Source organism: Xiphias gladius, chromosome 20 (genome assembly GCF_016859285.1).
Source record: "Xiphias gladius isolate SHS-SW01 ecotype Sanya breed wild chromosome 20, ASM1685928v1, whole genome shotgun sequence".
Lineage (NCBI taxonomy): Eukaryota > Metazoa > Chordata > Actinopteri > Istiophoriformes > Xiphiidae > Xiphias > Xiphias gladius.
Window position 1 is genome coordinate 14,568,893 of NC_053419.1, and position 27,247 is coordinate 14,596,139.

Below are 27,247 nucleotides of genomic sequence, written 5' to 3' on the forward strand. Positions count from 1 at the left end.
AATCTACCACTTCTTATTTTTCTTCATAACAAGATGCAACATCAAATTTCAAATCACACATTCAAAATCTTTGAACATTTTCAGTATGAAAACAGAACAGAAAAAGAGGGACAATTTTCCTGCAACGCTGATCACAGGAAAAAGAATATTTTTTATATAAGTATATATATATATATATGAAACATATATGTTTTAAATTAACAGTCAAATATATGAGCATATATACATAGTTTTACAAGGTAGCAAAGGCAAAAAAGCTATTTGCAACATCCCCCTAAATCCTATCAGATCACTGTAATAAATTATCCATGACATTTCCATTTGAAAAACGAAAAAAAAAAGGAAAAAAACATCTTAAAACTACAAGTTAAAAGTCTGTCAAAATATTAGAGAACCCATCTTTGTTTCAAAAATGAAATAAGATATTGCACCTTTTTTTTTTTTTTAAACCAGAGTACAATAAAATGACAATGAAAAACAGCATACAATGCACAACAGGAATTAAATTAGAACTACTGCCACTGGCTGACATTAATCCTTTTTTTTTAACCTTGTAACAAAAATACATTTCCTGTAACAAAACATCACAGTTTCATTTCACTGAATTATGTAAAAGGAAAAACATTTTAACACACTCTTTAAACATTTTATGACATACGATAAACGGTATTCAAGACTGCTAAGCACATAATCATGGTTTCATTTCAACATAACTAGAAAAAATAGATCATATTGCCTTTTGAAATGTTACAACTCTTGGGTTCATTTTGGCGATACAGTCTGAGTCAAAGACAGGAAAGTATAGAAAAACGAAACAGCTCTCTCAAGTCCAAAAAGGGATCCCAGATACTGTCTATCCAAAATAACAGTGTACATAAGCATTTAGTAACAAATAAATGTTCCTGATTTTAGAAATATTACTTTATCATACAAGTCATTCTACAGCTAGTGTTTCTCACTAAGAAAAAAGTCTTCAAGGCGTTGCAAATCTTGAACCCCCTCTGTTAAAAAAAGGGTTGTTTTCATCCTCTCAGTGATTCAAGTCATTAACCAGGGCATCTTCTCTAATGATCCTGCAGAATAAAATCAGTTTGTTGATCATTTCTCACAATATTTACCCACATTGCAGCTGATTCCAGCGGTGACTTACACTAAAAAAAAATAAAAAATAGTCTGACATTTGTTTGGAGTTTAAAGGGAAAGTTTGGTGATATTCTGGAGTTTTCTTATTGTCAACAAATTCCCATGAAAAGTCCAAAACCAACAATGAATTTATCCTACAAACAAGATTCGTGCGTAGACCTCCACTTTTTCCCAACAACTGTCCAAAACAGAGACTCTGCTGCACTATTTGAAATGTTACGTCATTAGGATGAACTGTAGTTTACAGCAGCAGGAAGGCGTACGTGGCAGTGACAGTGAGTGTATTAATACGCAGCGAAAAATAGTCCCCAACAAATACACCATTTACGCGTATTTAGGGCTGCAAATAACTGTTTTCTCAATTAACTGATTTGTTTTGTCTATAAAATGTCCGAAAACATTTCAAAAAGACGACATCTTCGAATCTTCAGTCCACTGCCCAATGATATTCAATTCGCTGTCACGTGAGAAGCCGCAACTAACAGATCTTTGTAATTTTTTTCTTGAAAAATGTGATTATGTGATCATTAAAATAGTTCTAGATTAATTTTTTGTTCATTAACTAATCTACTCATCGACTAATCGTTTCAGCACCTCTCCTGTTTAAGTAACATTTGCTAGCAACTACAATTCCCAGTGGTTTTAGGAAATGATTGACTCGTAAAATGAAAAAAATGTGTTTGTGACCTATTTATTCATTTTTTTACACTCAGTGGCCAGTTTATTATTAGGTACATCCCGCTAAATCTATTGCAGTCTAATACAACAGCCCTGCAGTACACCCTCCCTTCGTGAAGATTTTAATTTTGGGTTTTTATCGAAACTGTTCTACAGAGATGTTGGATTTTGTCCGACCCATTTATATCAACGAGAGAAGACTAAATAACAAACACCTGTCTGTATATGCAGTACAGTTCTACAGCACCACAAGCCACATCCTCTTAAATGACCGTACAGTGAAGCTACACTTTTTTTTCAACATTAGAACCTGCATGAAGGGAGGATTCATTGCAGGACTGACCCACTAACACATTGTTGGTTTTGGGCTTTTCATTAGATTGGTTTATCCTTTAACATGTGTACTGTGAAGCTGTGAGAGACGTGTTGAGAAACGTGTTGAGAAACTGCTGGGGGTCGGTTCTCACCTGAAGGCCCGGGGCTTGTGTCTGCTGTGCGCCCTGGTTGAAGTAGGCCATCGGCTGTCTGTAGAAGTCAACCCAGGCATTGTAGTCAGGATTAGAGGTCTGCTGAGAGCCAGGACCGGCTGTCTGGCCTGAAGGGGAGGAAAAAACACCGATGAGGGAGAATTAGAGGAGCAGGAATCAAGAATATTAAGTCACATTTGCAGGTTTGAGGTGTGATGGCAGAGCTCAATCATCTCCCTTAGTCCGTTTGTGTTGTGCTCAAAATAAAATAAAACAAGGACTCACCCCAAGCTTTATTGTATTCAGGAGCGGTGCTCTGGGGTTGGTTTTGCTGACCTGTAAACAAGAACAAGAAATGTTTGAGATGTTTAACACTGCAGCTTCTATCCGAAAACTTCTTTTTTAAAAATCAAAGTTTAAATTTGTGTGATTTTACGACAAATCTTGACTACAGCTTTTCCACTCATATGGCTTTTCGAAAGCCAGTGCTGATGAGCAGACTCTCCGGCTAAAGTTACGAGTTCAGAATCTTTCCAACATAGTGCGTAAATGCTTGCAATATTATATAAAAAAATTCCCACATCATCAGGCTGGTGTGAACTAAGTTTAAGTGCACATAAGCAAAGGTGAATGAAATTTATTCTAAACAGGAGATTAAAATAAAGTGTGCCTCAAGCTGGTTGTTAAAAAAAAAAAAAAAAGTCTTTTCTCTCTGAGTGACACTTGCCTAGCTTTTTATAATACTGCTCCCAGTCCATCTGGCCCGTCTGGGATCCATTGTGACCTGAAACCAGACACAGATACCACCACCAGACTTACTGAGAGTGAGCTTCGCTTTTCCCTTTTACACCTTCCGCTCTCGTCTGCAATTATGCTTCCTAATGATGACCATTGATTGCAAATTTAAAATCTGAGGACAAGCCTCGGTGACAACTGTTTATGCACTTTTTGTTCCCTTATTGAGTCAGGCATTGGCTCAAATGATCCAGCGGTGAAAAGATCCGATTTGTGGATTTGTTGTGTTTTTATACTGAAATTCTGTCTAGAAAACATAGACCGAGTATACTACTTGGTGTACTGACTTACTGTGGTCCTGTTGGCTTTGAGGCTGCCATATTTGAAAGGTTGTACCCCATCCTCCAGTCATGAACGTCTGAGGCCCACTTTAGGCAAAAATAAACAGATAATTCAAAGTGAGACCAAAAAAAAAAACAAAAACTTGACAATTTCCCACTGAAGACACTGTGTCACACTATCCGCAGACGTTTTGACCAGCAACACATGAACAAATACATGAAAATGTGACATGGTGAGGAGAGATATTGATCATTACTGTTGAGGAGGAGTGGCTGGTCCTTGGTTGTAGGGATTCATACCGAAGCTGCTGTTGCTCCCCATTCCAGGGCCCTGGAGCAGAGAAAGGGAAGAGGAGGCGAGTGAGAGACCACACTTGTGCTTAAAAGGGAGCCAACAGGCAAGGTCAGAGGGCAGGGCTGGCCGCCGGTGCACTCCATTAAGTCCATTTGATGGATTTTTCATGTTTAACCTCTAGTGACATCCTGCCGGCCACCAGGACCACAGCAGCCCAGCTCACCCCAGCAGCTCCCCGCATTGACATGTGTGCTCATGAATATCAGGCCAGACAATAGCATTTTGGGGGAGTACCAGGGGGGCCGGAGCCAGACCACCTACCCCAATTCTATCATCGATCAGCTGGCGGGCCTTTTCCAACTGCTGAGGGGTGCCTCGGATGGAAAAGATGCGCACGTTGGGGTCGGTGTTGGGCGGTGGGTTTCTCTGTAGCTCCACGTGGGCACGAGACTGCTCTTTGATGTTCTTGATGGTTTCTCCACCTGGAAAAGTATCAAGTAATGAGTTTTTTCACGTTTTTCTATGTGGCTGACATAAGACTTCTACAACAGAAGTGTTAGAAAAGTCCTTAAAGTTGAAATTTTTATAACAATCTATCAAATGACAAAGTAAAAACAATTGGACAATGTGAAAAAGGGTCGCTCATAGTGATGAACCAACAGGGAATTATCACTTGAATCTGCAGCTCTTCTCTGCTTTGAAGAGCTTTATAGTGAGTCTCGCCTCATTGTTTAGCTGCTGGGCCCACAACTTTAATGTTTTGGTTCACCATCACTTGTTTTCAGCAGCAGCGGGCAACTGTTTTTAGCACAAAAGCTCTAAATACCCACTGTGCGCTACCTGCTCAGCACCCAACAGCAGACTGACACAGTTAGCAACTAGCTGGTGAGTATAGTGGCGCATTTAGCAGATAAGAGCCAGATATTTCCCACAGGGCTTGGTAGAGACCAAGAGCAGCTAAGAGAGACTGAAAATTGGACATAACTCAATAGCAATTTTACTAAAGTTGTGCTGGATGTGTGAACAAGCAACTGTTTGCTATCAAGTGCACCGGATCAACATAAAGGGCAATGATGTGTCAGTGTGGTGTTCACATCTGAAACCCTTTCACCCCACACCTTTGTGATGTATGAAACGTGTGCATGTCTTGGGGTTGGGGGGGGGGGGCACAAGTCATACAAACTAGTTCATTTCGAGCATACACCCACCTTTATGCTGCGTTCACGTAGTATCAGATTTATCGTAATCAGGCATTTCCGATTTGTAAATAACGCTCACATCAATATCCAAGTATGACCGGGAAACTTGACTTTTTTGAAAGCTCCGATATATATTTAATGTGGACACCTCACATCAGCCACAGTCTGTTTGATATAATTAAACGTAAATGTAACGGATATAGTGTTATATTTTCAATGCACAGTGTTTTTTTTATAACTTTAACATGACCAAGTCTGTGATCATACAACCGTCTGGATGACATGAACGCTTCGCCAGTAATTAATGTGGGAATCTTCCCCATCTCCACCGTGTATCCTGTAGGACATGAACGCAGCATTAGGCCAGACTTCTCTTCACTAGAATCACATTGATTCACTTGACTAAACTAATGTGATAGTGCTACCTTGTGAAGATTCTGGCATGTGTCCCACCACTTATCTACCATTCTGTGGTAACATCCATGCAAATCGGTAAACAAAAGGAGACATCTCCTGCACGCCACCCCCCCCTCTGCATCAGATGCCAGCTTCCCGACGTGTGGGGAGAGCAATTACACCAGCAGGGAGAAATGAAACAGAGCTGGCAGGAGAAAAGGGCCAAAATTGAAGCGTATCCTCCTTCTGGGATATCATTTGTCTCTTTTACCCTTTTCATTCTTGACTCTGTGTTGTCCTGTGTGATGAGAGGAGGGGGTGAACGGGGGTGAACGGGGGGCACACAGCCGCAACCACACCACCCCCTCCACAATGCCCATCTGAACGAAAAAAAAAAGGCTGAGGGTGCTTCCCGGGGGGACACCAGGGCTGTCCCAACATCAATTACACATTTGTTCACTTGTGGCTGACACTCAGATGACCCTAGCTGACCTCCGAATGAAAATGCTCATCAAAAACCTCTCCTCCTCCCGTAGCCTATTCCTTGCTGCCAACAGACTGCACATGGGCCATTAACCCATTGTCAACCAAATGAAACTTCTGCCTTAATGAAGCCATTATGAGCTCTTCTAGTCAGACAGCAGAGAGCAATGAAGACCCTGACTATTCATTTCATGGACTGGGCTGTAGTGAGGACAGATAATACGGGGCCTTATTAATGAGACTGGTTTACTGAGCTGGAGAAAAGGAGGGGATACAAAAGTGCAACTGGTGACGGCATTCAGGGCAAAGCCAAGGGACTGGTTAGCTGCTGGTGGTGGGGAAAAACTCTGAAGCCTCAAGGGAAAAATAACACTACCAGAATGTGTGATACAGAAATTGCTAATGCAACAGTAGCTTTACACATGAAACTAGGGCTGGGTGATATGGTTGAAATATATATATAATATTCATATAAAATCAATTTATATCACTGTATGGAAAATGTTTGGGGAGAGGAGAGAAGGGAGAAAAAAAAAAAAATATCGCTGAATTACAAGTGAGCATCCTCCACCTTGAAAAATCAGGGTTTCCCCTGAATGAAATTGGATTTGTTTACCCTTTGTCGGTTTGATGGAAAAACTCAGCTTGAACCAGTTTTAATAACTCTCACTCTCTCAGATAGTTGTTCTAGGAATAGCCTAAAGTGGATATTGTTTTGTATATTTTTCACTCTGTTAATTATGTGTTAAAGAGCTGAGACAATAGAGTTGATTGACAGAAAATTAAATCAGCTCAATATTGATGATAATTAATGGGTTTTTATAGATTTTTTTAAGAACAAAAATGGCAAAAATTCACCGGTTCCATTTTCTCAAGTGTGAGCATGAACATCTTTAGGTTCTGGACTTTTGGCCATGCAATATGAGTCATTTCAAAGACATTACCATGGGCTCTGGGAAGTTGTGATGGGTATTTTTTACTTCTTCCGGACATGTCATATACCGAACGATTAACTGAAAAATTGAGAGCATAATCGGCAGATAGATACAGCCCTAATATTCTCTTTTGTATTTGTTCTCTCTTGTACTCTGTTGCACTGGTTTTATGATATGTTAACATGAAGCTGACAGTGTACTGTCCAATACTTTGAAGACTTACAGAGCTACAATAAAAATATATCTGGCAGGAAAATGTAAGTAAAAATCACTTAAAATTATCCATCTTATGCTCAGAACTCGTCATAACTACTTCACTCACTAACTTTGGTAGCTTTCAAGTACCATTTACTTGGGAATATTAATTTCGTAAAACAATCCCATTAAATGATCATATCATCCTGACATTCCACTTACGATTGATAAAGACATGAGAATCAACTTGCGTTCTATACACACTGAATGCAAGTTTCTGTTTCACATTATAGGTCATTTACTTCTCATTTCTGGGGGGTAGCGACAAAAGATCTGCATTCATCTTAGGAATACTTGGATATTATTATATAAGTTTAGGAAAGATTTGAGTCCATCCAACAGTCAGCGACAGATTTTGAATTATCATGGACACAGCATGAAAGTTAGTTCTTGACCTTAGAAACAGTAGTTTGACAAAGGAATCTTGACTTGAGGTCCACTCACTAGCTTTTTCCTGGAGATTTCAACAAGCAAATTTCATTTACAACTCAGCAAAGTCCACCTACTGAAGAAGACTGTGATAAAACTGAAAGCCTTGGAAAAGCTAGTAATTCAACCTTGAGTTTAGATTTTTTTATGGGAAAAACTCATGACTAAAGTTGTAGGGTTCTGGTTACGGCTCCTGCACTGAGTTTGAGCCGGTTATAAGTCTGAACAGGTTGGTGGGTGGCTTGATTCATCACAAGCTGTGTGTGTGTGTGTGTGTGTGTGTGTGTGTGTGTGTGTGTGTGTGTGTGTGTGTAGGGGGTCAAAACAGAGGGGCAATGGGCTGCATATGGCATCGTAAAGATATTAATCAACGCACCCTTTAAGGGACGGCTGACAGCACCCAGACCCACCGCCATCTCCACCATATTGGCCCACTTCATATGCTAATGCATGGAGAGGGGGACGCAACGCCCAGGTTTATTTGTTTCCCTCGCCCCACTACATGCACAAAAGCCACTTGACATTTCTATTGCCATGTTTTTATCTTAGGTAAAGAGGCCCCCCCTGACCCCGCCCACCACTGCGCGCGCACACACACACACAGACACACACACACACACACACACCTCCTTCGAAAGCAATGGTCAATGACTTTTAAATAGCTGGCAATAGAGTGGGCATGAATAGCCAATAAGCTAATTCCTTCTATTCATTCCCTCGCTGCACTCTATTGGGCTGAAAGACCCTCATTAGATGCCAGGCAGCCTTCCACATGATTGAGGGCTGTTATTATGCACCTTTAACAATTAATGTCACATTACACGCATTATCCCCATCATTAAGCCCTTAGTGAAGCCAATGAATGCCACTTGTGCTGTATACATGAGCCTTGGAGGAAGAATAGGAGGGTGGTCACTCACCCCTCCTCTTCTCATCAGTTTCACGCAGTGGCAGAGCACCAAACGGCGTTCAGTTATTAAAAAGGAAAAAGGCAATCTGGTGAGTTGGATGTACTCTTATTTAGACTGTTTGTATTGGTGAACTGTGTATTATCCCTCTAGGAGAGCAAGTTGCTGTTAGAATGTAGCGCAGGAGGGAGAGAAGACCTAACAGTGAGAAACAGATTAAACAATGCGCGCACACGCACACACACACACACACTTTCTGGCAACTTTTATATACACAACCTACTAATAAAATAATCTTAGCTTTACATACAAAGCATGATCGAAAACAGTTCATGAAGAGCTAACAGTATCAACAGGTGTTTAAATTAACTCCAAACATAATTTTTAAAAACCAATTGAAAACACATACCTTTGCCAATCACTAGGCCACACTTGTCAGCAGGTACTGCATACGTCACCTCCTGCAGTCCTCCAGGCCCTCCCATGTTACTGTCACCTCGCCCTCGACGTCCCATTATTCCCCCAAATCCATCTCGCTCCTGTAAGGATGGAACAAGAAGAAAAAGAAGAAGAAAAAAAAAGTCACTAAATAGAGAGACATGTAGAATTTGGCGGTTGCCATCGACCAAACACAAACACTCATCTGACATTTGCTGGAAAGGTCAAGGAAAAACAAAAGGTACTAAAATTTTGCCTGAGGCAGCTTCTTACAAAATTCTTACCGATGTTTTATCTAAGCACTCAACATAGTTTATATTTTTAATAACCAGTGTAAGAAACTTTTACAAGTTGACTTTTGTCCTCTAAAGTTAATGAGCCTCAGCACTACTTAGATAAATAAAATATATTCAAAAACGTGTTTACAGTTTATGATATGATGAATCTGCTACATGTAAAGAGAAGGGTTCAGTGAAAAGGGCTTTTTATTACGGATGTTGACCAGATACCTGAGCTGTTTGAACCAGTTCATTGATGAGGTGGACCGCATGGTGGCAGTGGTCAGGCTGGCCCATCACCTGAGCAACTCGGTCAGGACTGACTCCATCATCTGGACAAGTTCAAGGGGACAAAAAGGTCTTTAACTGCTCTGAGATCGCATACATATGTACTGGCAAGTGGCATAAGTGGACGAAAGCCTGGTATCCTAATGTTTTTCTAACTTAAACACCGTGCAGATCGAGTGAGTAGTGAAATGTATCATACAGACTTACATCTTTTTTTAATTAGAGGCAAAGCTGGATTTACACTTGATGCAAAGGGTTACCTGGAGTCCTGCTGTAGATACCTACAGTGTAGATTTTGATTTATAGATCTACGCATGATTTTGACCATTGATGTCACCACCACAACACTAGATGGATTTATTGTACGTGACAGAGGCCGTGTCGTGCTTTAATCAGATTTCCTACAGAAACTGTGTCGCTCATATCACATCATATTTGGATTTACAACAGAGTAACTTCTATTTCACTATGTCTCATTACTGAATCGGAGATTGCAACCATCAACTGTGTCGTCAGCATGTTTAACTTTCTTTCACTAACTGTAATAAAGGCTACTGATGTGTGGCTAGATGTGTGGTAATGAAAAGGAGAAGTCTTTCTTCATCGTCTTTAATATTATCTCGACAATCAACGCTCTCCACCGGCATCAGTCATTTGCAGGAGTAAACAAGAGCAGCCTGACCTCTTAGCTATCGCAGTTCTTGCTGTGCCCAATCAGATATCTCCATAGCCTTCAATGTATAGTTATATTTTGGAGGTGGTGTACGTCCACTGTCCCGTTATCTTGATACCTTGTTTGAACTGGATCCTGACCCCAGCATCATTCTGAATCTTCTTGATCATCTCTCCGTTCCTACCTATGATGATGCCAACAGCAAATCTGGGAACAACCACCTGGTCAGAAAGACAGAAAGAATAATTCAGAAAAGATAAAAATGTTCCTCTTTCTGAATAAAATCAGCATCAACTTGGCTGTCCAGTATTTGAAAAGCAGAGAGGCAGGCTCTTACATCCAAACTGCTTCCCCCCATTTTGGATCCAAAGTCTGCTCTGCCAGTCCTGAAGTCTCCCTGGTCCTTGTCCCGGATGAGCTTCACCACAAGCTCACGGGCTTGCTACAGAGAGGATTGAAAAACACCAAAATCTTAAAAATTTAATTTTATCACAGAATGCTGGATGTGAAGTAAAGTCCAGCTGAAAGCCTCTCAATAAAAATAAAGAGATTTTTAAAAGTTTGAGCTGAAGACTGAAGGCATAAAATGTGTAAAATTGAGTGTAAACTGGAAAGATAGCGGCACACATACTGTTCTTCTGAGACCGACCTGCACTTTGTGGGGATCCCCAGTGATTCTCAGGGGCTTGTCTGCTCCAGTGGGCATGGGGTCATCCTGAATCATTATCATCTGCACTCCTGTTCTCTCCTGCAGGGGTACAATCAGACAGAAGCAGAAACAAGAGTTACCTGTGGCTATTCGCTTTGTAGGGTGGAAATTCTGCCAGGGCTCACAGAGCAGGTTTTATTTTTGATCTATACCAGAAAGTGAATACTCATGGAGGATGTGAAAATATATTTTAAGTAATATGAAAGGTTTATTTTTCAAAATTTCGTAAAAATAAAACTGAAATGCAATTTGAGCAAATTAAGACCAGATCAGAGTGTTCAAAATCTACACTATAACCAATCTTTGCAAAGAAAAAATTCTGTTATTGAATTTAGAAATACTCAAATACTCATAATCAAAACATCCATGAGTTTTTATGTGAGCAAGTGTTCAAAAATGTATTGCTAACGCTTGTCACAGTCATTGAAAATTACATCACACTTCTAAGGCCATCTGCAATATGCTCAGAAGAAATAGTGAAAAATATTTTGTAGTTGCACATCTAGCACATCTAGATTGCTGTTGGGGATATTAACACTCAGGTAGATACTAAGAGATGCAACAAGAGACTATACAGTATGGCCAAAGTGATGCCTTAAAGGATAAAGCCACAGATACTTAATGTTATTATTGTCAACAAAATCCATTGCAAGACCAAAACCAACAGTCAACCAGCCCCAAGCCCTTTGATTTATACTGAAGACATAAATTATTTATTTATTTATTTTTACAAAAAGCCGCAGATGTGGCGCTTTAGTGGGTGTTTACAGCACAGTTCGATGTATGTGGGATCGACTAAAATTAACCCACGTTCATGGCAGTGAAGATCATGCCACCCAGTGCAATGCTGGGGCTCAATGATTAGTTTTTAATAGCTACAATAATAACAATGGAAATCCATGGCACAGAGGTTTAGTGATATCAGGCTTTGGCTACACAGACAATACTTTTTAGTAGGATCAACTGATTGTTGGTTTTGGTCTTTTCATGGTATTTGATGATAATAAAAATATAGCATTTCACCTGACTAAGTAATTCCCACCATTTGTGCAATTAAAGGAAATGGCAAAATTTTCACTATCTCCGTAGTTTGGACAGTAGTTCCTACTACTGGATAGGCTCAACTTTTTACTCACCATCACTGTACAGAGTGGACAAGTAAACCAAATATGAGTTGGTCATGAAAAATTAGTGGTGGAAAGCAAATCCAAACGAAAATCATATCTTAACCGCTTTATTTGGAGGTGAAGTCTCTCAATACATGACAGTTAAAAAAAAATAAAAATTTAAAAATTTTAAAAAAAGTAACCCTGTCCTGACTCTGGCCAGGGACCACTGTTGCAAGTTTTCCCACTCTTTCTCTCAATGTTTTTTTTTTTTTGTAGCTCTATAGTAAACTATCTAATGAAGGCAAAATGCAGAAAGAAAAAAAATCCAGAAGCAGTGTCGACAGTACTGCAAACTTAATTCCTGGTCCAACTTCTCTGACCTCATGTTCTCACATGGATTCAAACAGTTTTATTGTGTTATGTTTGCCATTATGTGGGTTATCAAGTAATATTCAACTTCTTTTGCACTGGCTAATTGTCAATACAGCTATAGTGATCACATTTAGCTTAGGTATAGGCCACATAAAATGACAAACTAAACTGTTTTTTTTTGCATATTCCTGCTAGTTAAACAAAGTAGTAACAGTAGTGCAAAGGACAGATACAGTATAATGGACACTGAAGACCATAATTTGACTTTCAATTTACTTTTCACTGCCTAATATGTGGTTTTAATAGATGGGTTAATAAGTGGTACTAGATTATAACCTGTTACTCAGCAGACACTATTTAGTGAAGTCTGCATGTCCCCAAGCTCTACACTGACAGCGAGTAAAACGTTAAGCGCCGAGAATGATGGCAGCCTTCAAAAACAAAGTTGTCAGGCTGTCAAAAACACAATTTTACTCTAAGCGATAGACGTTCAGTGTGACCTACTACCAGACCTGCAGCTGTTTGATGGTTTCCCCTCCTTTGCCGATGACCAGGCCGACTTTGTTGGCGGGAATAAGGATCTGTTGGATGGAACTGTTGCCGTCCATCTCGCTGTGGAACCCTGGACCGTACCGACACTGCTCCACAATCTCACTCAGCAGCCTCTTGGCCTGCCTGTGGGGGTTGGATTGAGGACCAAGAAACACATTAGTCACCACAGCTACAGATCCTGCACAAAAACTGTTCTGGGTCACATTTTTCTTTGTCAAATGTTGAAAGAGGTGATTCAGTGATTAAGAGGGGATGTGAAAAGAGATTTGAGTTCGTGCCCTCTTTCGTGTCTCAACAATAGGGCACACTTCCCTGATGCTCTGTGCAGTTTCAGTAAATCTGTCAAAGTTGTGAGTTGAAAGACAGTCTGTCAGCCACTGTTAATGCTGGATACAGACTTGCCCATTACAATTTTCTTCACCAGTTCTATTTCACACCAGAGAGACTGCACGAATCCCGAAGTATCAGAAAATGTGCAGAGGAGGGCTCCTTCTTGCACTTCACCTGGTCAGGTGCAAAAGTTGCCACCTTTTGGTGGCAGTATGACTAAAATTAAAGGATTTGGCTCTGCATTAGATCCAGAAATTTGTTTATTAGGGGATCTTACAAGCATCAGCGCATATGTGAGGATCTTTCAAAAAACTACAGAGAAATAGCTTTACTATACACTTTCTAGTAATGCATAATGACATAGAAGTCAGATTTCCATCTCATGGGTTCATAGCTTTTGAAAATTTTACATTCCACTTGAAAATCACATACACTCTCAGAAAGGGATACACTGCCCAAAACCAGTTTCAGATTTAATGTAAAAATAATATTACTACTGATTAGCCATTAGTCATAAAGAACTCAAGGGTATTCACAGGAAGGGAATCTGGAGCTCTGTTTGCATGTCTTTGTATATGTATATATTTTGATCAATTTAAAACTTGAAAATAAAAAAACATTCTAAAAAGTTGACTCACTCAATGTTCTCTGGGCTGCCAGTCAGAGTGCAGGGTCTGTCCAACATGCCTCCACTGTCTGTAACGAAATAAGAAAATTACAAAAAAACTAAACATTTTCACATACAAAAGAATGAGTGTATGAGTGAACTGCATAGTCAAGTCAAGTCAAGTCAATTTTATTTATACAGCCCATAAATCACAAATTTGCCTCAGGAGCCTTTACAATCTATACAGCATATGACACCCTTACACGCCCAGTTTGGACAAGGAAAAACCATCCAGAAGAAACCTCAAAAAAGGAAAGAAACTTCAGGAAGAGCAACAGAGGAGCTATCCCTTTTAACGGGTAGACATGCGATACAGATGTTTTGTGTAAAGAATACACAGAAATAAAAACAATAATATTACCATATGTACAATCAGGATGACATTATTATAGATGGCAAACATATGAAGAATTTGGGTCCTGGGGGAACGCCAATTTACAAAATGCTTTCACTCAATAACCTAATATTTGTTATGTTGTCTTGGCTGTTTGTATTAAAAGGAAAATTATAATTTGTTATGAGTGAAAAGGCAACAATGGTAGGAATCGAAAACTTAGCTTAAACAGCAACTTTGAAAATTACCACTAACACAAATATGGTTTCAAATATTACCATCTCTCTACCATAGTTTTAACAAAAACAGACTAACTCTGTAAATTAAAAAGTAGTATGACTTTTGTATTAGAATGCATTTAATTGTACAATTTCCTCTGTCCCTTTGTCAAGCACCACATACAAATATGTAGACACCTGATGCTGTGTCAAACACCAGTAAAAGATGTATACAGTGAAAATGGTAGCAAGTAGTTTTACAAACAAAAAAACTGCTCAAAACAAATGACTTAAACAATTAATTTGATAAAAATGAGGTCTGACACTCTTTCAAGACCAAAGTGGAAGTTATTCAAAACTAACGCTCATGATGCTTTGACCTTCAGACACCAGACATATCTGACGCCGGTGGCGAGACCAAAACCTTTTAACTACACTGCAGGAAACATATTTTTCAGGTGTCAAGATGGCAACTGTTTATTTATTATAAAAAGAAAAAGATAATTTTAAATATTTTTTTATACATTCACATTTTTAATCTCTCAAAAAGGCAGTGATTGTTTTCACACACACAACCTACAGGACATAATATTCAAAGGGATATTCAACGTTGTCAAACTTGCCTGCTTGTACAGTCTTACAGCAAACAATGTAGTTACCAGACTGGCACACAGCACTGTCTCATCTACAGCACTATAAAGTAGAGAATGTCAACCCACTGCCAAAATGCTACACCTTCACGGTGCAGTACAAGGCCAGACCCTTTTCACTTTGGTTATTTTTCCTCTATTCTGTTCATTCTTTTTTCAAGCACTTTATATGATTAAAATATATGGAAAAGTACACACAAGTAATGCCAGCAGAGCTGGGGGTTTAGGCTCTGCAGGCTCCAGCCAACATGCCCCAAGTTTTTATTTTTTATAAATTTGCAAAAATTTCAAAAAAAGTTTTCACTTTTTTATTATGGGCTACTGAGTGTAATGGCAATTTTATTCATTTAAAATTAGATCTACAACACAATTAAGTGTTCAAAAAGTGAAGGTCTGAAGATTTTATGAAACCACTGTATGTAGCTTTGGAACCTAATTAGTGAGATCTATGAAGGGCTTCGTAAAATATGAATGTGTGTTCATATATATTACTTTTGAAAAGAAAAATTCACTGTGTCACTGCGTTTTCTGTTTATGGCTCATGTCTCTCTGTTCCTAACAGTAGCAGAAAGGGGTGGAATTAGATCATGTGTTTAGTTATAACTTGCCTGAAGAAATCTGGATCTTACAACCCGACTCCAGTTGAATCCTTGAGATCTGCTCTCCTCCTTTTCCAATAACTATGAGGAGGAGAGAGAAAAGACCAGTTTTAAGCCTTTGTGAATTTAGATCGGGGCCCCAAGCAGTGACCCAAAAACTGAGTAGATTGTCAATACTGATGATTACATGTCAAACATTAGTACTGACTATAATGAACTCAAGGGCTACTTACTGAACCCCACCATCTTATCAGGCACTTTGAAGTCTTCTGTTGTTAGAGCCCTGTGTGACATTAGGATATGATTAATAACTCTGGCCGACCAGAGAAAATAAAAATCAAGACCCAACTAAAACTAGACTATCTTTTCTCTGAACCAACTTGTGCATATAACAAAAATAGAGCTCAGACTATTAGAGCCGCAACTAATGATTATTTTCATTGTCAGCCAAACTGCAGTTTCATTTCTCCATCGTTTGGTCTAAAACATGTCAGAGATATTCAGTTAACTACTACGAAAGACTAAGAAAACCAGCAAATACTAACATTTGAGAAGCTGGAACCAGTGAAGTTTTGATTCAAATAATTATCAAAATTGTTGCTAATTGATCTATCAATCTTTGAATTAACTGGAAACAATTGTGTGACAGAAATATTTACTTACTCTCACTTATATGAGAACAGATTCATTGTTCATGTCATTTTACAAGCAAAAATGCCAAACATTTATAGAACCCAGCTTCTAAAATGTAAACAACAATGTTGCTTTTTTAAAAATCATAATAAAATGAATATCCTTGGGTTTGGGACGGATGGTTGAACAAAATAAGCAATTTGAATGTCGACTTGCAAACTGTAGTGGAAATTTTTCATGAAATTAAATGAAAAATAAACTGCTACAAGCAGTTAATTAAATTTTAATCAAAAAACTACCAACATTGAGTATGTAACTGTATATCATGTCTATTTTGGTGACATGGAGAGAGACAATTTGACTTTGACAATAAGCAACATCAACCTATGATGTTGAAAAGATTTCTGATAACGGAAAATAAAGAACACGTGATCTCAATACTAATTAACTGAGGCAGATTAAATACTATGAATAGATCCAAAGTGCATTAAAATGAACAGAAACAAAAACTGAGCTGTCTCAGCTCACCTTTGATGTACCATTGCACCAAGGTGGTTTCCTACTGAGAAAAAGGAGAGGAAAACAAACCAATTCACATATGAGAAATTATGTCAAATCATGGTTAAAAATAATATTTTAACTATCTCCTAAAGTGATAGCGGACGAAGCCGCGAAATGAGAACAAATGAGTCGGTGCTGGAGGGGACAGGAGCAGATGGATATGTTCCTGCCAATCATTTCGTGTTCATGTCACTCTGACCCAAAGCGGGGGGGCTTTCACCAGCATGGAAATCAGGCCTGCGAGTGTACGAGTTAGTGTTTCAATCAGAGCCGCTCAGAAAGAGAGAGGCATCAGCTGGGTCAGTGGCTGCTGGTCCTGAATTGAATTTTGACAGGCAGCACCAAGCAAGGGTCCTGCAGGGTCATCGGAGGATGTGCTGCCACGGACGTGAACACCCAAGTTGATATCTAGCAGGTTCAATCAATTTTATGGTCGTTTGCACTGATTTCACTTCTTCTGGAAACGCACTGGGGTTAACGCTTGAGGATGGAACAGCTATGAATATAAAAGAGGTGGTGTACTGAATTCATACAAGGACAAGCTCGCAAGATAAAGTGTAAAAGCTGTGCGTGTATTTTTTATACTTGTACATTTGATAATTAAATGCTGAGAGCTCACTGCAGTGCTGCACAGATACCATTTCTATGACATCCCTCATACTGTTAGACAACTTGTCTGAGGAAAACTGAGGACAAACTGTCGTAAACAATAACCGCACATCAAACAACCCTAAACCGGAATTGCATACAATTTTTCTATCCATGCATTCAGGGCTGAAATGTCAGACAAACAGCTTTGACAAGATAAGGAGGGGGGACAGGATAAATGACTAGTGTTCGTATATGAAATAGAACAAATCTTTGTTTTGTGTGAAAGGCACAACAAGATAGGATGACATTTTTCTCACTACACTGCAGTGTCAGATACTTGACACAAATATGAAAATACAAAACCACAGCTATCACTTCATAAATTACAGTGTTTCCCCTACATGGCTCCATCTGTGGTGCATTGCATAAATTTTCAACTACACAAAATCATAAATAACAAATTCCAGTTACATTACACTTAATTCAAACAGGGTTAATATTTCAAGGGATGAGAATGATAAAATGTCCTGCTCCTCAGAAATGTCTGCCTTTAACGTTCTTCAGACATCTCTGCAGAACCTTCTGTTTTATGTTGCTTGACCCTGTAAAGTCTGTTCAAATCTTGGGTTTCATAAATAAATAGACGCTACAGCTATCAAACTCATGAGACATAAATATCGACCTTTGTTCAAACATCTTTTGGGCATGAACACATTTCCATGACTTTCTTTGCTGCCAACATGCCCAGTTTTTTCAGTGACTCAAAAAGGCTCATTGTGTTTCCCTGGTCGGAAAAACCATCATTCAATCAGAGCTTTGGAGGCAAGATTAAGACAGAGCCAGAAAAATAGCGACAAGTGAGAGAATGAAATGTACAGGTTGTTATGTGCCGTTTTACATAATTAACTTTTGAACTGGCACATTTCTCCAATCAACACGAAAAACTTTAAAAAGTTAACAGCTTCAAGCAACCACTGCCGCAGCTTGTGCGTCGACTGAAAATGACTTTGTCTAACATGTCACTTGCTACTGATTGTTTAGAGCTAAATAAACACTTGCAAAAAGAAACATGTCAAATTGGATAATGAAGTGAAATGAAATGGTAACTCAGTCTGATTTCTAGACTTAAATTTTTAGGGTGGATGGAGCAAAACCGGTAAAACTATATACACACACACACACACACACACACACACACACACACACACAAACAGTTTGAACAGGCGGAAGACGGCCACAGGTCCTCTCATCTGGAGGAAGATGTTTTTATGAAGGAGTCCACGTACATGCTATGAAGGATAAAAGCTAAAGCATCGGTGATTTCTGTGTGTGTGTGTTTTGAAAGCTTACCTCCATTGTCTAGTGAACGTTTTTGGCCTCCAAAGCCGTAGAGGGAGGGGTCTATGACCTGAGAGGAATTGTTCATGTGGGGCATCTGGTCTCCTCCCATCTTGGCTGCCATCTGGCGACACATCACAGTGGGTGCGTGATGGAACAAAGGTGATAAGTGGATAAGCGATAATATTCTTTGAACATATTTTTCCTTTCCAAGACATCATCTTTGACAAGCCTTCATGATCAGTGTGACAAGTTCTCTTTTCTACTTGCTTTTGTAAAGCATCAAGTTTGCTGTGAAGTCTGTTGTGCAAAGTGTTATCTTTCTGACAGCAGCTGAAAACTGCACTTTGTACAATATTACAGTAGCTTGAAGCAGCCTGCTACAGTTCTTGTTGAGACTACAGACACTGGTGATTTTCTTGAAACATCTGTCATGTGCCAGCTCTCACTGAATAACAATTTTATTGCTTTCACTGACAAATGACACAAATCGTTATAGCAGGTGGCAATATCTCAACTGACTGGATTTGCCAATAGATGATTTGCCTGGAAGCTACGACAGGTATGACAGCTGCCGAGAGCACTAACACAAAAGATACATTTCCAGCTCCTCAGTTCAAGCCTGAAGTGTGGGCTGTGTGTACAAGCAGTAGGAGGGTACCATAACGATTTTGTTCAGATGGATACCAAAGAGGAGCCAGTTCAATTTTATGGTTACTCTGCGAGCTTTAGTTTAGTGTTAGTTTTATATTTGACTGTCGTTTCTGTATGTTTGGATAAAAACTGAGTAATTTACACAAGGTAAGGCCATCAATGTCATGTTCAAGGCTGGGTATGGTTTAACATTTTTTGATATACTGCCGATACGTTACCGGAGTGTCAGTACCAATACCTAATTTGATACTTGATGCTAATTTTGAGCAATATAATCATGGTATTCTACAAACTCGAAAGAAGCAAAAGATCTCAAATGTTAAATGTTGTCAAATAAGCTGCTGTTTAAGAACTTACAGTAAATAAAATAGTCTAAAATAGGCAAAAAGGGGGATTTCAATCAAGAACTATCTGAAGAGAAGAAGAAAAAAGAATAAAAGAAAAGAATAAACAAAAAGATTATAAATTTGATGCCAGCTTTCAGTACTTGACTGTTTCTTGCCGTTTTTACTTTCAGTACCAAAAGTATTGAGGCTCACACTTCTCTCTAATCATGTCACGTAAAAACACAATACTATTCAAAGTTTATCATATGCGTTTAAAAAAAAAAAAAAAAAAAACGCAACACCCCCAGATCAAAATCCTTGACTGATCCAAGTATGATCACTTGTCTGTAAATTTGCTGGCCAACCAGACATACATTTCTCTTATGTTTTTTTCCCCGATGGAACGTGTACAACTGCTTGCACACAACTTCAAGAAGAGGGCGCTTATTTGCATTACAGCTTAGCTAAAAACCAATCTATGTCTATTTTCAAAATTATCGACTTGATGACGTAAAGCAGATGCTCGTGTTCCTCGGTGATGGACATTTAAATCTTCAGTTTCGTTGTACGAGAGCGCCAAAAGCATTTTCCACTCCCCGTTAATCTGCCACCTCTCCTTCCATACAAAAGTGTAGCATTTCAGAAAATTACACTAAATTGACATCTGTGCCTGACTGGAATTTTTTCACATTATGAAAATATAGTGACGGCAATTAGAGTCTTCCATCACTTTCAGGGATGATTATCTACTTCAGAGCCCGGGGGGGGGGCAATGGAAATAAGGAGGCAGGTGTGGGATGGCTGTTTCACATGACATTACTGTAGCTATGTGCATGTCAAGCAACATGAAAAGCACTGTAGCTTGAGTGAATACTCAAGAAAACGGTTGCACTTTGTGAAACCACTGTTTCTCAGAGTTTTGTCTCACTACAGCTGGACAGATAGCTGAGAGGTATCTTCTCAAACACCCACCTGTTTTATCAACTGTGTCTGTAACACTTTCACGTTAGGTATATTTTTGTAACAGTATTTCTATTGACGTATTGAGTTCAGTATGCTATGTTTGTTCAGAAAATAATTTATTATGTTTTATTTATTAAAACATATACACTTTCTTCGGCAGTCTAAAGGTTTTTGTGACAAACTGTCTCGTACAAACTTGTCTATACTGCAGTGGAACCCCCTTGATGTCCACTGAGGCCTCTGGGTAAACACCGCTGTGGACTGGACAGGCCTCCAAGGTAGACTCGCTTCTTGAACGCAATCTTTGCTGAGTGAATATGTTTAAAAAGGACTTTTAATCATAACTAGTCAGTCAGGTTTTATAGTCTTAATATTTGTACTTAAATGTCTGATTTGTCAAAAAATAAGACAAATGAAATCTAATGACATATTGTAACATGGGATCCAAAGTATGTATAGTTTATTTTAAGGACCTGAGAACACCTTTTCCTGTTTCATAAGTAAGCTACATTATTCATGACTCTCACTTCCACTCAATGAGGTTTTCATGTTTTACAAGACATGGTGTGTTTATGTTTTACTTGTTTACAAAAGGATAGTTATGTTTAGGATCAAGATCGGTACATTTAGTGACACTGAGACACTGGCATTTTGCAAACTAACAGAAGAGGGGGCGAACAGGAGGAGGCAGAATCCAATAATTAGCCAATGGGATTCCTGATGCAGAGGTCAACGTATGGTGAATAAAACAAAACAAAGCGGTTAACATACATTGTACTGCTAAGCTATTTCAGCTTGTGCGGCTTCAAGATTTAAACTTCAGTGAGGGGCAGGTAACTTCTATTACTGCATACATAGCAGCCAACACCACACTCTACACACTGGTGTAGAAAAGCAGTAGAACAAGGCCTCCACTTCCCCATCTCTCGCCACTTGCCTTGTGATCACATGCCACTTCGATGTCTTATGATAACATGCAAATTGACAGGATGACAAAACTACATAGTGTACTCACATGTTAACTCACTACAACACCCAAACCCACCAATCTAACATAAGCCATGAATAAAATGTGGCAAATTCAAATATGTGAGCACACCTTTTTATAACTATGCAAATTGGGATTAAAAATATACAAAAGGTACACTATGTGTTTATAATCTACACTAGCATAATCTAAACTAGCAGCCTTATGTCTAAAGTCCAATTTGCACACTATTAAGTGCACTCAGGAGTTTACTAATCTTCTATTGCAGTAAACAGACAGCTCTACTTGTGGCCAATTTAATGGTAGCCCAACCACAGTGATCATCTCCGCTACGGTCACTTTCTGGCATTAAACAATATGAGTTAAAGAGGGGAAAAGTGAAAGGCTGGTTGTATTCTGAATAATGTTTTTCAGGTATTTTCCAGGCAGCAATGGAAAAATCCCAGTGTGGCGACCAGGAGGAGTGGAGGGAGGTTTATTTGAACAGATGACGTTACATTACATGGCCTATGTGTTAGGACACACACGCTAGCAAGCTAACTCCAGCTACACTAGCCTACTCGGTTCTGTTATTGTGTGCAACATGTGCTTCAACTTTTATACTCAAGCCTTATATTAGGTTAAAGAAGGGGAATAATGGGGGTTACGCGTCAGCGCTACATGTGGTCGCTGACCAAGCTCCCAGTGTGTCTCTTTAACTGGGGCAACAACCGGTTTAGCAAAGCTAACTTCACAACCAGCAGCGTGTCAGACCGGTGGGTTGTTCGGGTTTCATGTCCAAGCTAAACGTTTAGGTTTACTCACGTTGTGGGTCAAGAGCCGGGGTCTCAAACTTGTTAGTGTTGGTGGGTTAGCAGGCTAAGCTAAGTGCAACTTCTGACTTGACAACAGGTTGCAGTGTGTCGACTTAACTTACTAAAGTTGCACAAACTTCGACATTACAAAGGGCCTTCGTGTCTTTCGTCAAACATGACTTGTGTGGTCGTTTTTGACAGCTTTTGACAATGTTAATTGACGCGTGTTCTGCCCCGAGTAAACTCTAATCTGTCCGCTTAGCTACCTCTGCTACTTAACGTTAGCTTGCTAGCTTGCTGGCTGGCTGCATGAGGAGTGTTTGTAGTAAGGGGTCCGGGGTGCCCCGACCAAAGTCCTGCCCTGCTCCAACACGCAGACCCCGCTGCTTTTGGGTCCAAAAGCGTCGCACCTGCTTGTGTTCGCTGGAGAGCGTTTTACCTGACGGACCCGGCGTATCGTGTCTGCGAAGTCATCTTTCGTTCCGGGCTGAGCCACCGAGGCCTGTCCCTGAACCAGCTCCGCCATCATCATCATCCGCCTCGGCAGCTGAGAGCCACACTAAGGAGAGAGGGGAGGGAGGAGAGAGAGAGAGAGAGAGAGAGAGAGAGAGAGAGAGAGAAAAGCTGCACACGTGCCAAGCCGAAGCTACGCGAGCCGCGTGATCTCGCGAGTTGATCGAAGACCACACATGGACCACGATGCATGCAGGGAGAAGGCACGATTACTTATATGTCACAAATCATACACAAGGACAATTCAAAGTTTTCTATTATAATAATGCATACTATTTAACATAGAACATACACGATAATATACATGTGTTAGAGAATAATCAGAAATTATTGTGCAATCCTGTATGACTGAAAAGTATTTGATTGATACATCAAATACTTACACTGAGTTGCCACTTTATTAGGAACACCTAGCTACTAATAATGCAGTTTAATACAGCAGTTCTGCAATAAATCTTATCTTCATGAAGGTTATAATGTTCAGTTTTTTACTGAAATTGTATTAGAGAGGTGCTGAATCAAATGTACGATCATTTTGGAGGCTGCAGTTTGTGGTACTGTTGAATTGTATCGCTTTATGTTGACAGGTTTTTCTATTATTTTATCCACCCCAATGCTATCTGTGAGGGTAGGCTAAATAACAGAAACATCGCTCTGTATAATGCAACACAATTCAACAGCCCCACAAACTGCAGCCTCCAGAATAATCATACAGTTGAATCAACACCTCTCTAAAGCAATTTCAGTAAAAAACTGAACATTATAACCTTCATGAAGATAAGATTTATTGAAGAACTGTTGTATTAGACTAAATTAGTTTTAGCTAGGTGTTTCTAATACACTGCCAACTGAGTGTATATACACATGGGCAATTGTGAAGTAAAATATGATACAATTCATACATATTAATTTAGAGTATGGTTTTTTTCAATCACTCAATCATTCAATAAAATTGTGAACATTTCCTGTCACAGTTTCCTGGACACCCAAGGTGATATCTTCAAATGTCTTGTTTTGTTCAATCTAATTGTCCATAACCCAAAGATTTTCAATTTGCGATGTCATAAAACAGAGAAAAGCCAAGCTGGAACCAGAGGAAGAAGGACTTAAACGATAAATTGATTGATCAATCAACTTATCAACTAGCCTAATCATTTCAAAAATAATGCCATGAATAGTTTTTATTTATCAGTTAACATCATATAAAGTGGAGTAAACAGAAAAAATCTAAATCCAATCAATATTTGGTGTGACCACGTGTTGCCTTTAAAACAGCACCAGTTCTCCTCGATACACTTGCTCAAAGTTTTTCAGTGTACTTGGCAGGCAGGTTGTTCTGAGCATCTTGGAGAACTTGCCACAGCTCTTCTGTGGATTTAGGCTTTCTCAGTGTCCCCCCACACACACACACACACAGAACCACATAGATGTTTTAAACTGACGTGCTATTTTTAGTTCAAAAATTTCAATCTGTCCTGTCAGAATAATAAAAAAAAATCCCATCTGACACAATAAAATGAAAATTGAGGAATATTGGTTTTCTCCCTTGCTGCACATGTGGAAACATCTATTGTTGCACATCTGGAAAATGCCAGCAGCCAGAAAGAAGAAAGTAAAATTGCTGCAAAATTCCAAACTGTTTATGCAAAACAGTTCCTGTTCCACAAATTGTATCCAAACCTCATTGAACAAAGTGAACCAGAAAGGGCTAAAATGAATGTCTGGTACAGCAGAGTTAGACACAGTTGAGGGTGATGTGAGCTTTTTGTTTCTGAGTCTATAATCAAGCTTTTTGTCAGGACAAATACCCTTGCATAATTTCCTAACAATGCATAATAGTGTCTTGTGCCTTGTGATATTAAAATGTCAATCTGTCAGATATCTTAAGGTCAAAAATGTGATTTTAGGACATAAAAGTTAACAGCATAAAAGCGACAAGCCTGAAGCTTATAATAAATCTGCTAAGATAAGATATGTGCTGTTTCTAAACACTTGAATCACTGGCCCTCTGTAGTCACTTACATGCAACATGCTCATGCAGCTGCTTGAACAGGGATGATTGACCTTGGGTTTGGGACAAGCAGACTGGCATTCTGCGTCTTACAGACATCCATACAGATATCAATTTCCCTTCCTTGTCAGCCCCCGGGGCATGTTATCACCTCCAAAAAAGAAGCACAGAATCAAGAGGGAGCTGAGGGCTGTTCCCATACCAGCACCTCTGAAAATGAAGACCTCCAGTTCAGCATGACTAAAGTATGATCCTGGCCCTGCAAACATATTGCTACCATGTGCTGTCCAATGTATTCAAACCTGGAGGTGGCTGGGAAATGATTTTCGAGCTCTGGTATCAAAGGGTAAGTCAGATGGTGGTCGTCATATACAGCCAGATGATGAATACATAAGCACATGAGCATGGACACCATTCACAGACACACACACACACACACACACACACACACACACACACACACACACACACACACACACACAGACAGACAGCTATTATGAATTCAGCCTCCATCTGGTCAAACAGCCTTGAAAGTAAAGGTAGTTAAAGCAGGTGTGGGTCTCTGGAGTCCTGCCAATCAAGCATTGGGAACTGAGTTAGTGTAGACCCAGTGTGTGTGTGTGTGTGTGTGTGTGTGTGTGTGTGTGTGTGTGTGTGTGTGTGTGTGTGTGTGTGTGTGTGTGTGTTGAGCTATGGTTACTGTAGAAGGCTGATCAAGTGTCTCTCTCACACACACACACACACACACACACACACACACACACACACACACACACACACACACACACACACACAGTTTCTTCCCTGTCATTGTCTTGCAGAGAATAGTATCCTTTTTTCAGGGCTCACTGTGGTAAAACTGATGGGCCTCGCGTCAACTGAGTGCTTGAGTTCAGCAAAGCTTTGGGTCTCTCAAGAATAAAAAGTTCAAGAAATCATCAACGTGTGCTGATTAATTGATCCATTTTCCCTTTTATTTTCATTTCAGTGCAGTGAAATTATGATGTTTTTTGTGGTCAGCTAAGTGGAATTAATGTCCAGCTGGAAAACAGAGCATTTAGAAAAAGGAACATCAATCAATATCGGCACGCTGACTCTTTTTTAACTACTGAGCTTTTACCTCCCGGTCCTTTCTCCTCCTCTATCTGAAAAGAACAGGCCATATGAAACTGTAATTGCTTTCTAATTGCAATGGTTCTGCTATGGGCGTAAATTTCTAAAGGCAGGATACAAGAAACGGATAGTGTTTCGTCCAGAGATCTCTGAGGTATCCCAGCACCACCTTCATTTAGGAACACGCTGTTCATAGAGAGGTAAGCAGTGAATAAAAGTTACTGGCTCTATCATGTTTTCACTCCCAGAAAAATACACCGAACAAAATATGAGCCGAATCTGTAGCATCTTTTACATTATTTTTAAAAACTGCCGGAAAGCCTTTTCTTACATTTTAACTATGTTTTTAACCTGTTTGTATGCTTATCATGGCTTTACTGTTTTATTGTTTTAATCTGCAGAGTTTTTATTTTACATTTTCTGGTAGTCCTGCAATTTTAGCACATTTTATAGTTTAATCTATTTATTTTACTTTTAAAAGCGCACTCCTGTCACATCGCTGGACTTGTGATGGACAGTTTTTAAAAATTATCAGCATCCATGCAGCAGAACAAGAGATATGGTCTCCTTAACCTGGCGCCTGTATTACCCACAATTCAACTCGACCACTGACAGTTCATTCAGAGATTCTGATGTGTTATGCTGGTAGTGGCTAATCTAACACTGAGCCTCTAGCTTCAAGCAGAAATGAGGAGCAGGCCTACAGAGCTCTGGTAAACTCACTTCCTTCTACTCCACATCTCCAGATTCTTTTTTTCTCAGACTTGTTTTAGGTTTTCAGCGAACTGATGCTGCCTCGAATGACATCACTTGAGGAAATTTATCGGACCAACTGCAGCTTGCCCTGGAGCGGCAAAAGGCTTTATACAACTTTTTTCGCTTATGCAGTAGCACTCTGTAAACAAACTTTGAAGTGTAAAACTGCTGGAGTTCCCCTTTAAGCACTTTGTAACCCTGTTTAAAAAAGAGCCATATAAATAAAGTTATTAACAAGAGTAAACTTAAGCTAAATTACGTACACAACCACTAGTTATTAAACGTACAACAACAGAGCTTGTAACCAGAATCTTTTCATCTTTTACTGTGTATTATAATTATACCATTTTCCAACATATCATCCTGGCTGCACTTAAACTACTTTTTTATAAGTTGTGGGGGTTTTTTTTGTTAAATGTGTGGTCAGAACCAATTCAACCAAGATACACCAAAAAAATTATATGCATTTTATCATCACTGTCAGAAAAAACACTGACTGAAATAACAAAAAGAAAGAAGAAATGT

At 39.3% G+C, this 27,247-nt stretch overlaps 1 protein-coding gene across 4 annotated transcripts; it reads right to left on the reverse strand.

The window, feature by feature from the left end:
* Positions 1-432: 432 nt before the first annotated feature.
* Positions 433-22,903, reverse strand: fubp3 (far upstream element (FUSE) binding protein 3). 4 transcript variants are annotated; one of them, XM_040157394.1, is made up of 19 exons: positions 22,769-22,903; positions 18,617-18,728; positions 16,643-16,673; positions 15,715-15,764; positions 15,491-15,562; positions 13,652-13,709; positions 12,644-12,806; positions 10,591-10,689; positions 10,279-10,383; positions 10,060-10,162; positions 9,212-9,312; positions 8,674-8,803; positions 3,981-4,141; positions 3,622-3,695; positions 3,375-3,451; positions 3,016-3,072; positions 2,574-2,624; positions 2,289-2,416; positions 433-1,073 (listed from the first exon to the last, which is right to left on the reverse strand). In XM_040157394.1, the coding sequence occupies exons 1-19, from the start codon at positions 22,862-22,864 to the stop codon at positions 1,065-1,067; spliced, it is 1,677 nt and encodes a 558-aa protein (XP_040013328.1). In that variant the 5' UTR covers positions 22,865-22,903; the 3' UTR covers positions 433-1,064. The 4 variants fall into 4 exon arrangements, with proteins under 4 accessions (XP_040013328.1, XP_040013327.1, XP_040013329.1 ...); XM_040157393.1 differs by having other exon boundaries at positions 16,643-16,676; XM_040157395.1 differs by lacking the exon at positions 3,016-3,072 and having other exon boundaries at positions 16,643-16,676.
* Between the last annotated feature and the right edge of the window lie 4,344 nt (positions 22,904-27,247).

Bases quoted from the DNA above. Each gene is read 5' to 3' on its own strand.
- fubp3 (XM_040157393.1), bottom strand. From the start codon at position 22,864: ATGATGATGATGGCGGAGCTGGTTCAGGGACAGGCCTCGGTGGCTCAG. The intron at 16,677-18,616 runs GTAAGCTTTCAA...CCTTTTTCTCAG, and splicing joins ACGTTCACTAGACAATGGAG to TAGGAAACCACCTTGGTGCA. The intron at 3,696-3,980 runs GTAGGTGGTCTG...TCTCTGCTCCAG, and splicing joins TGATCGATGATAGAATTGGG to GGCCCTGGAATGGGGAGCAA.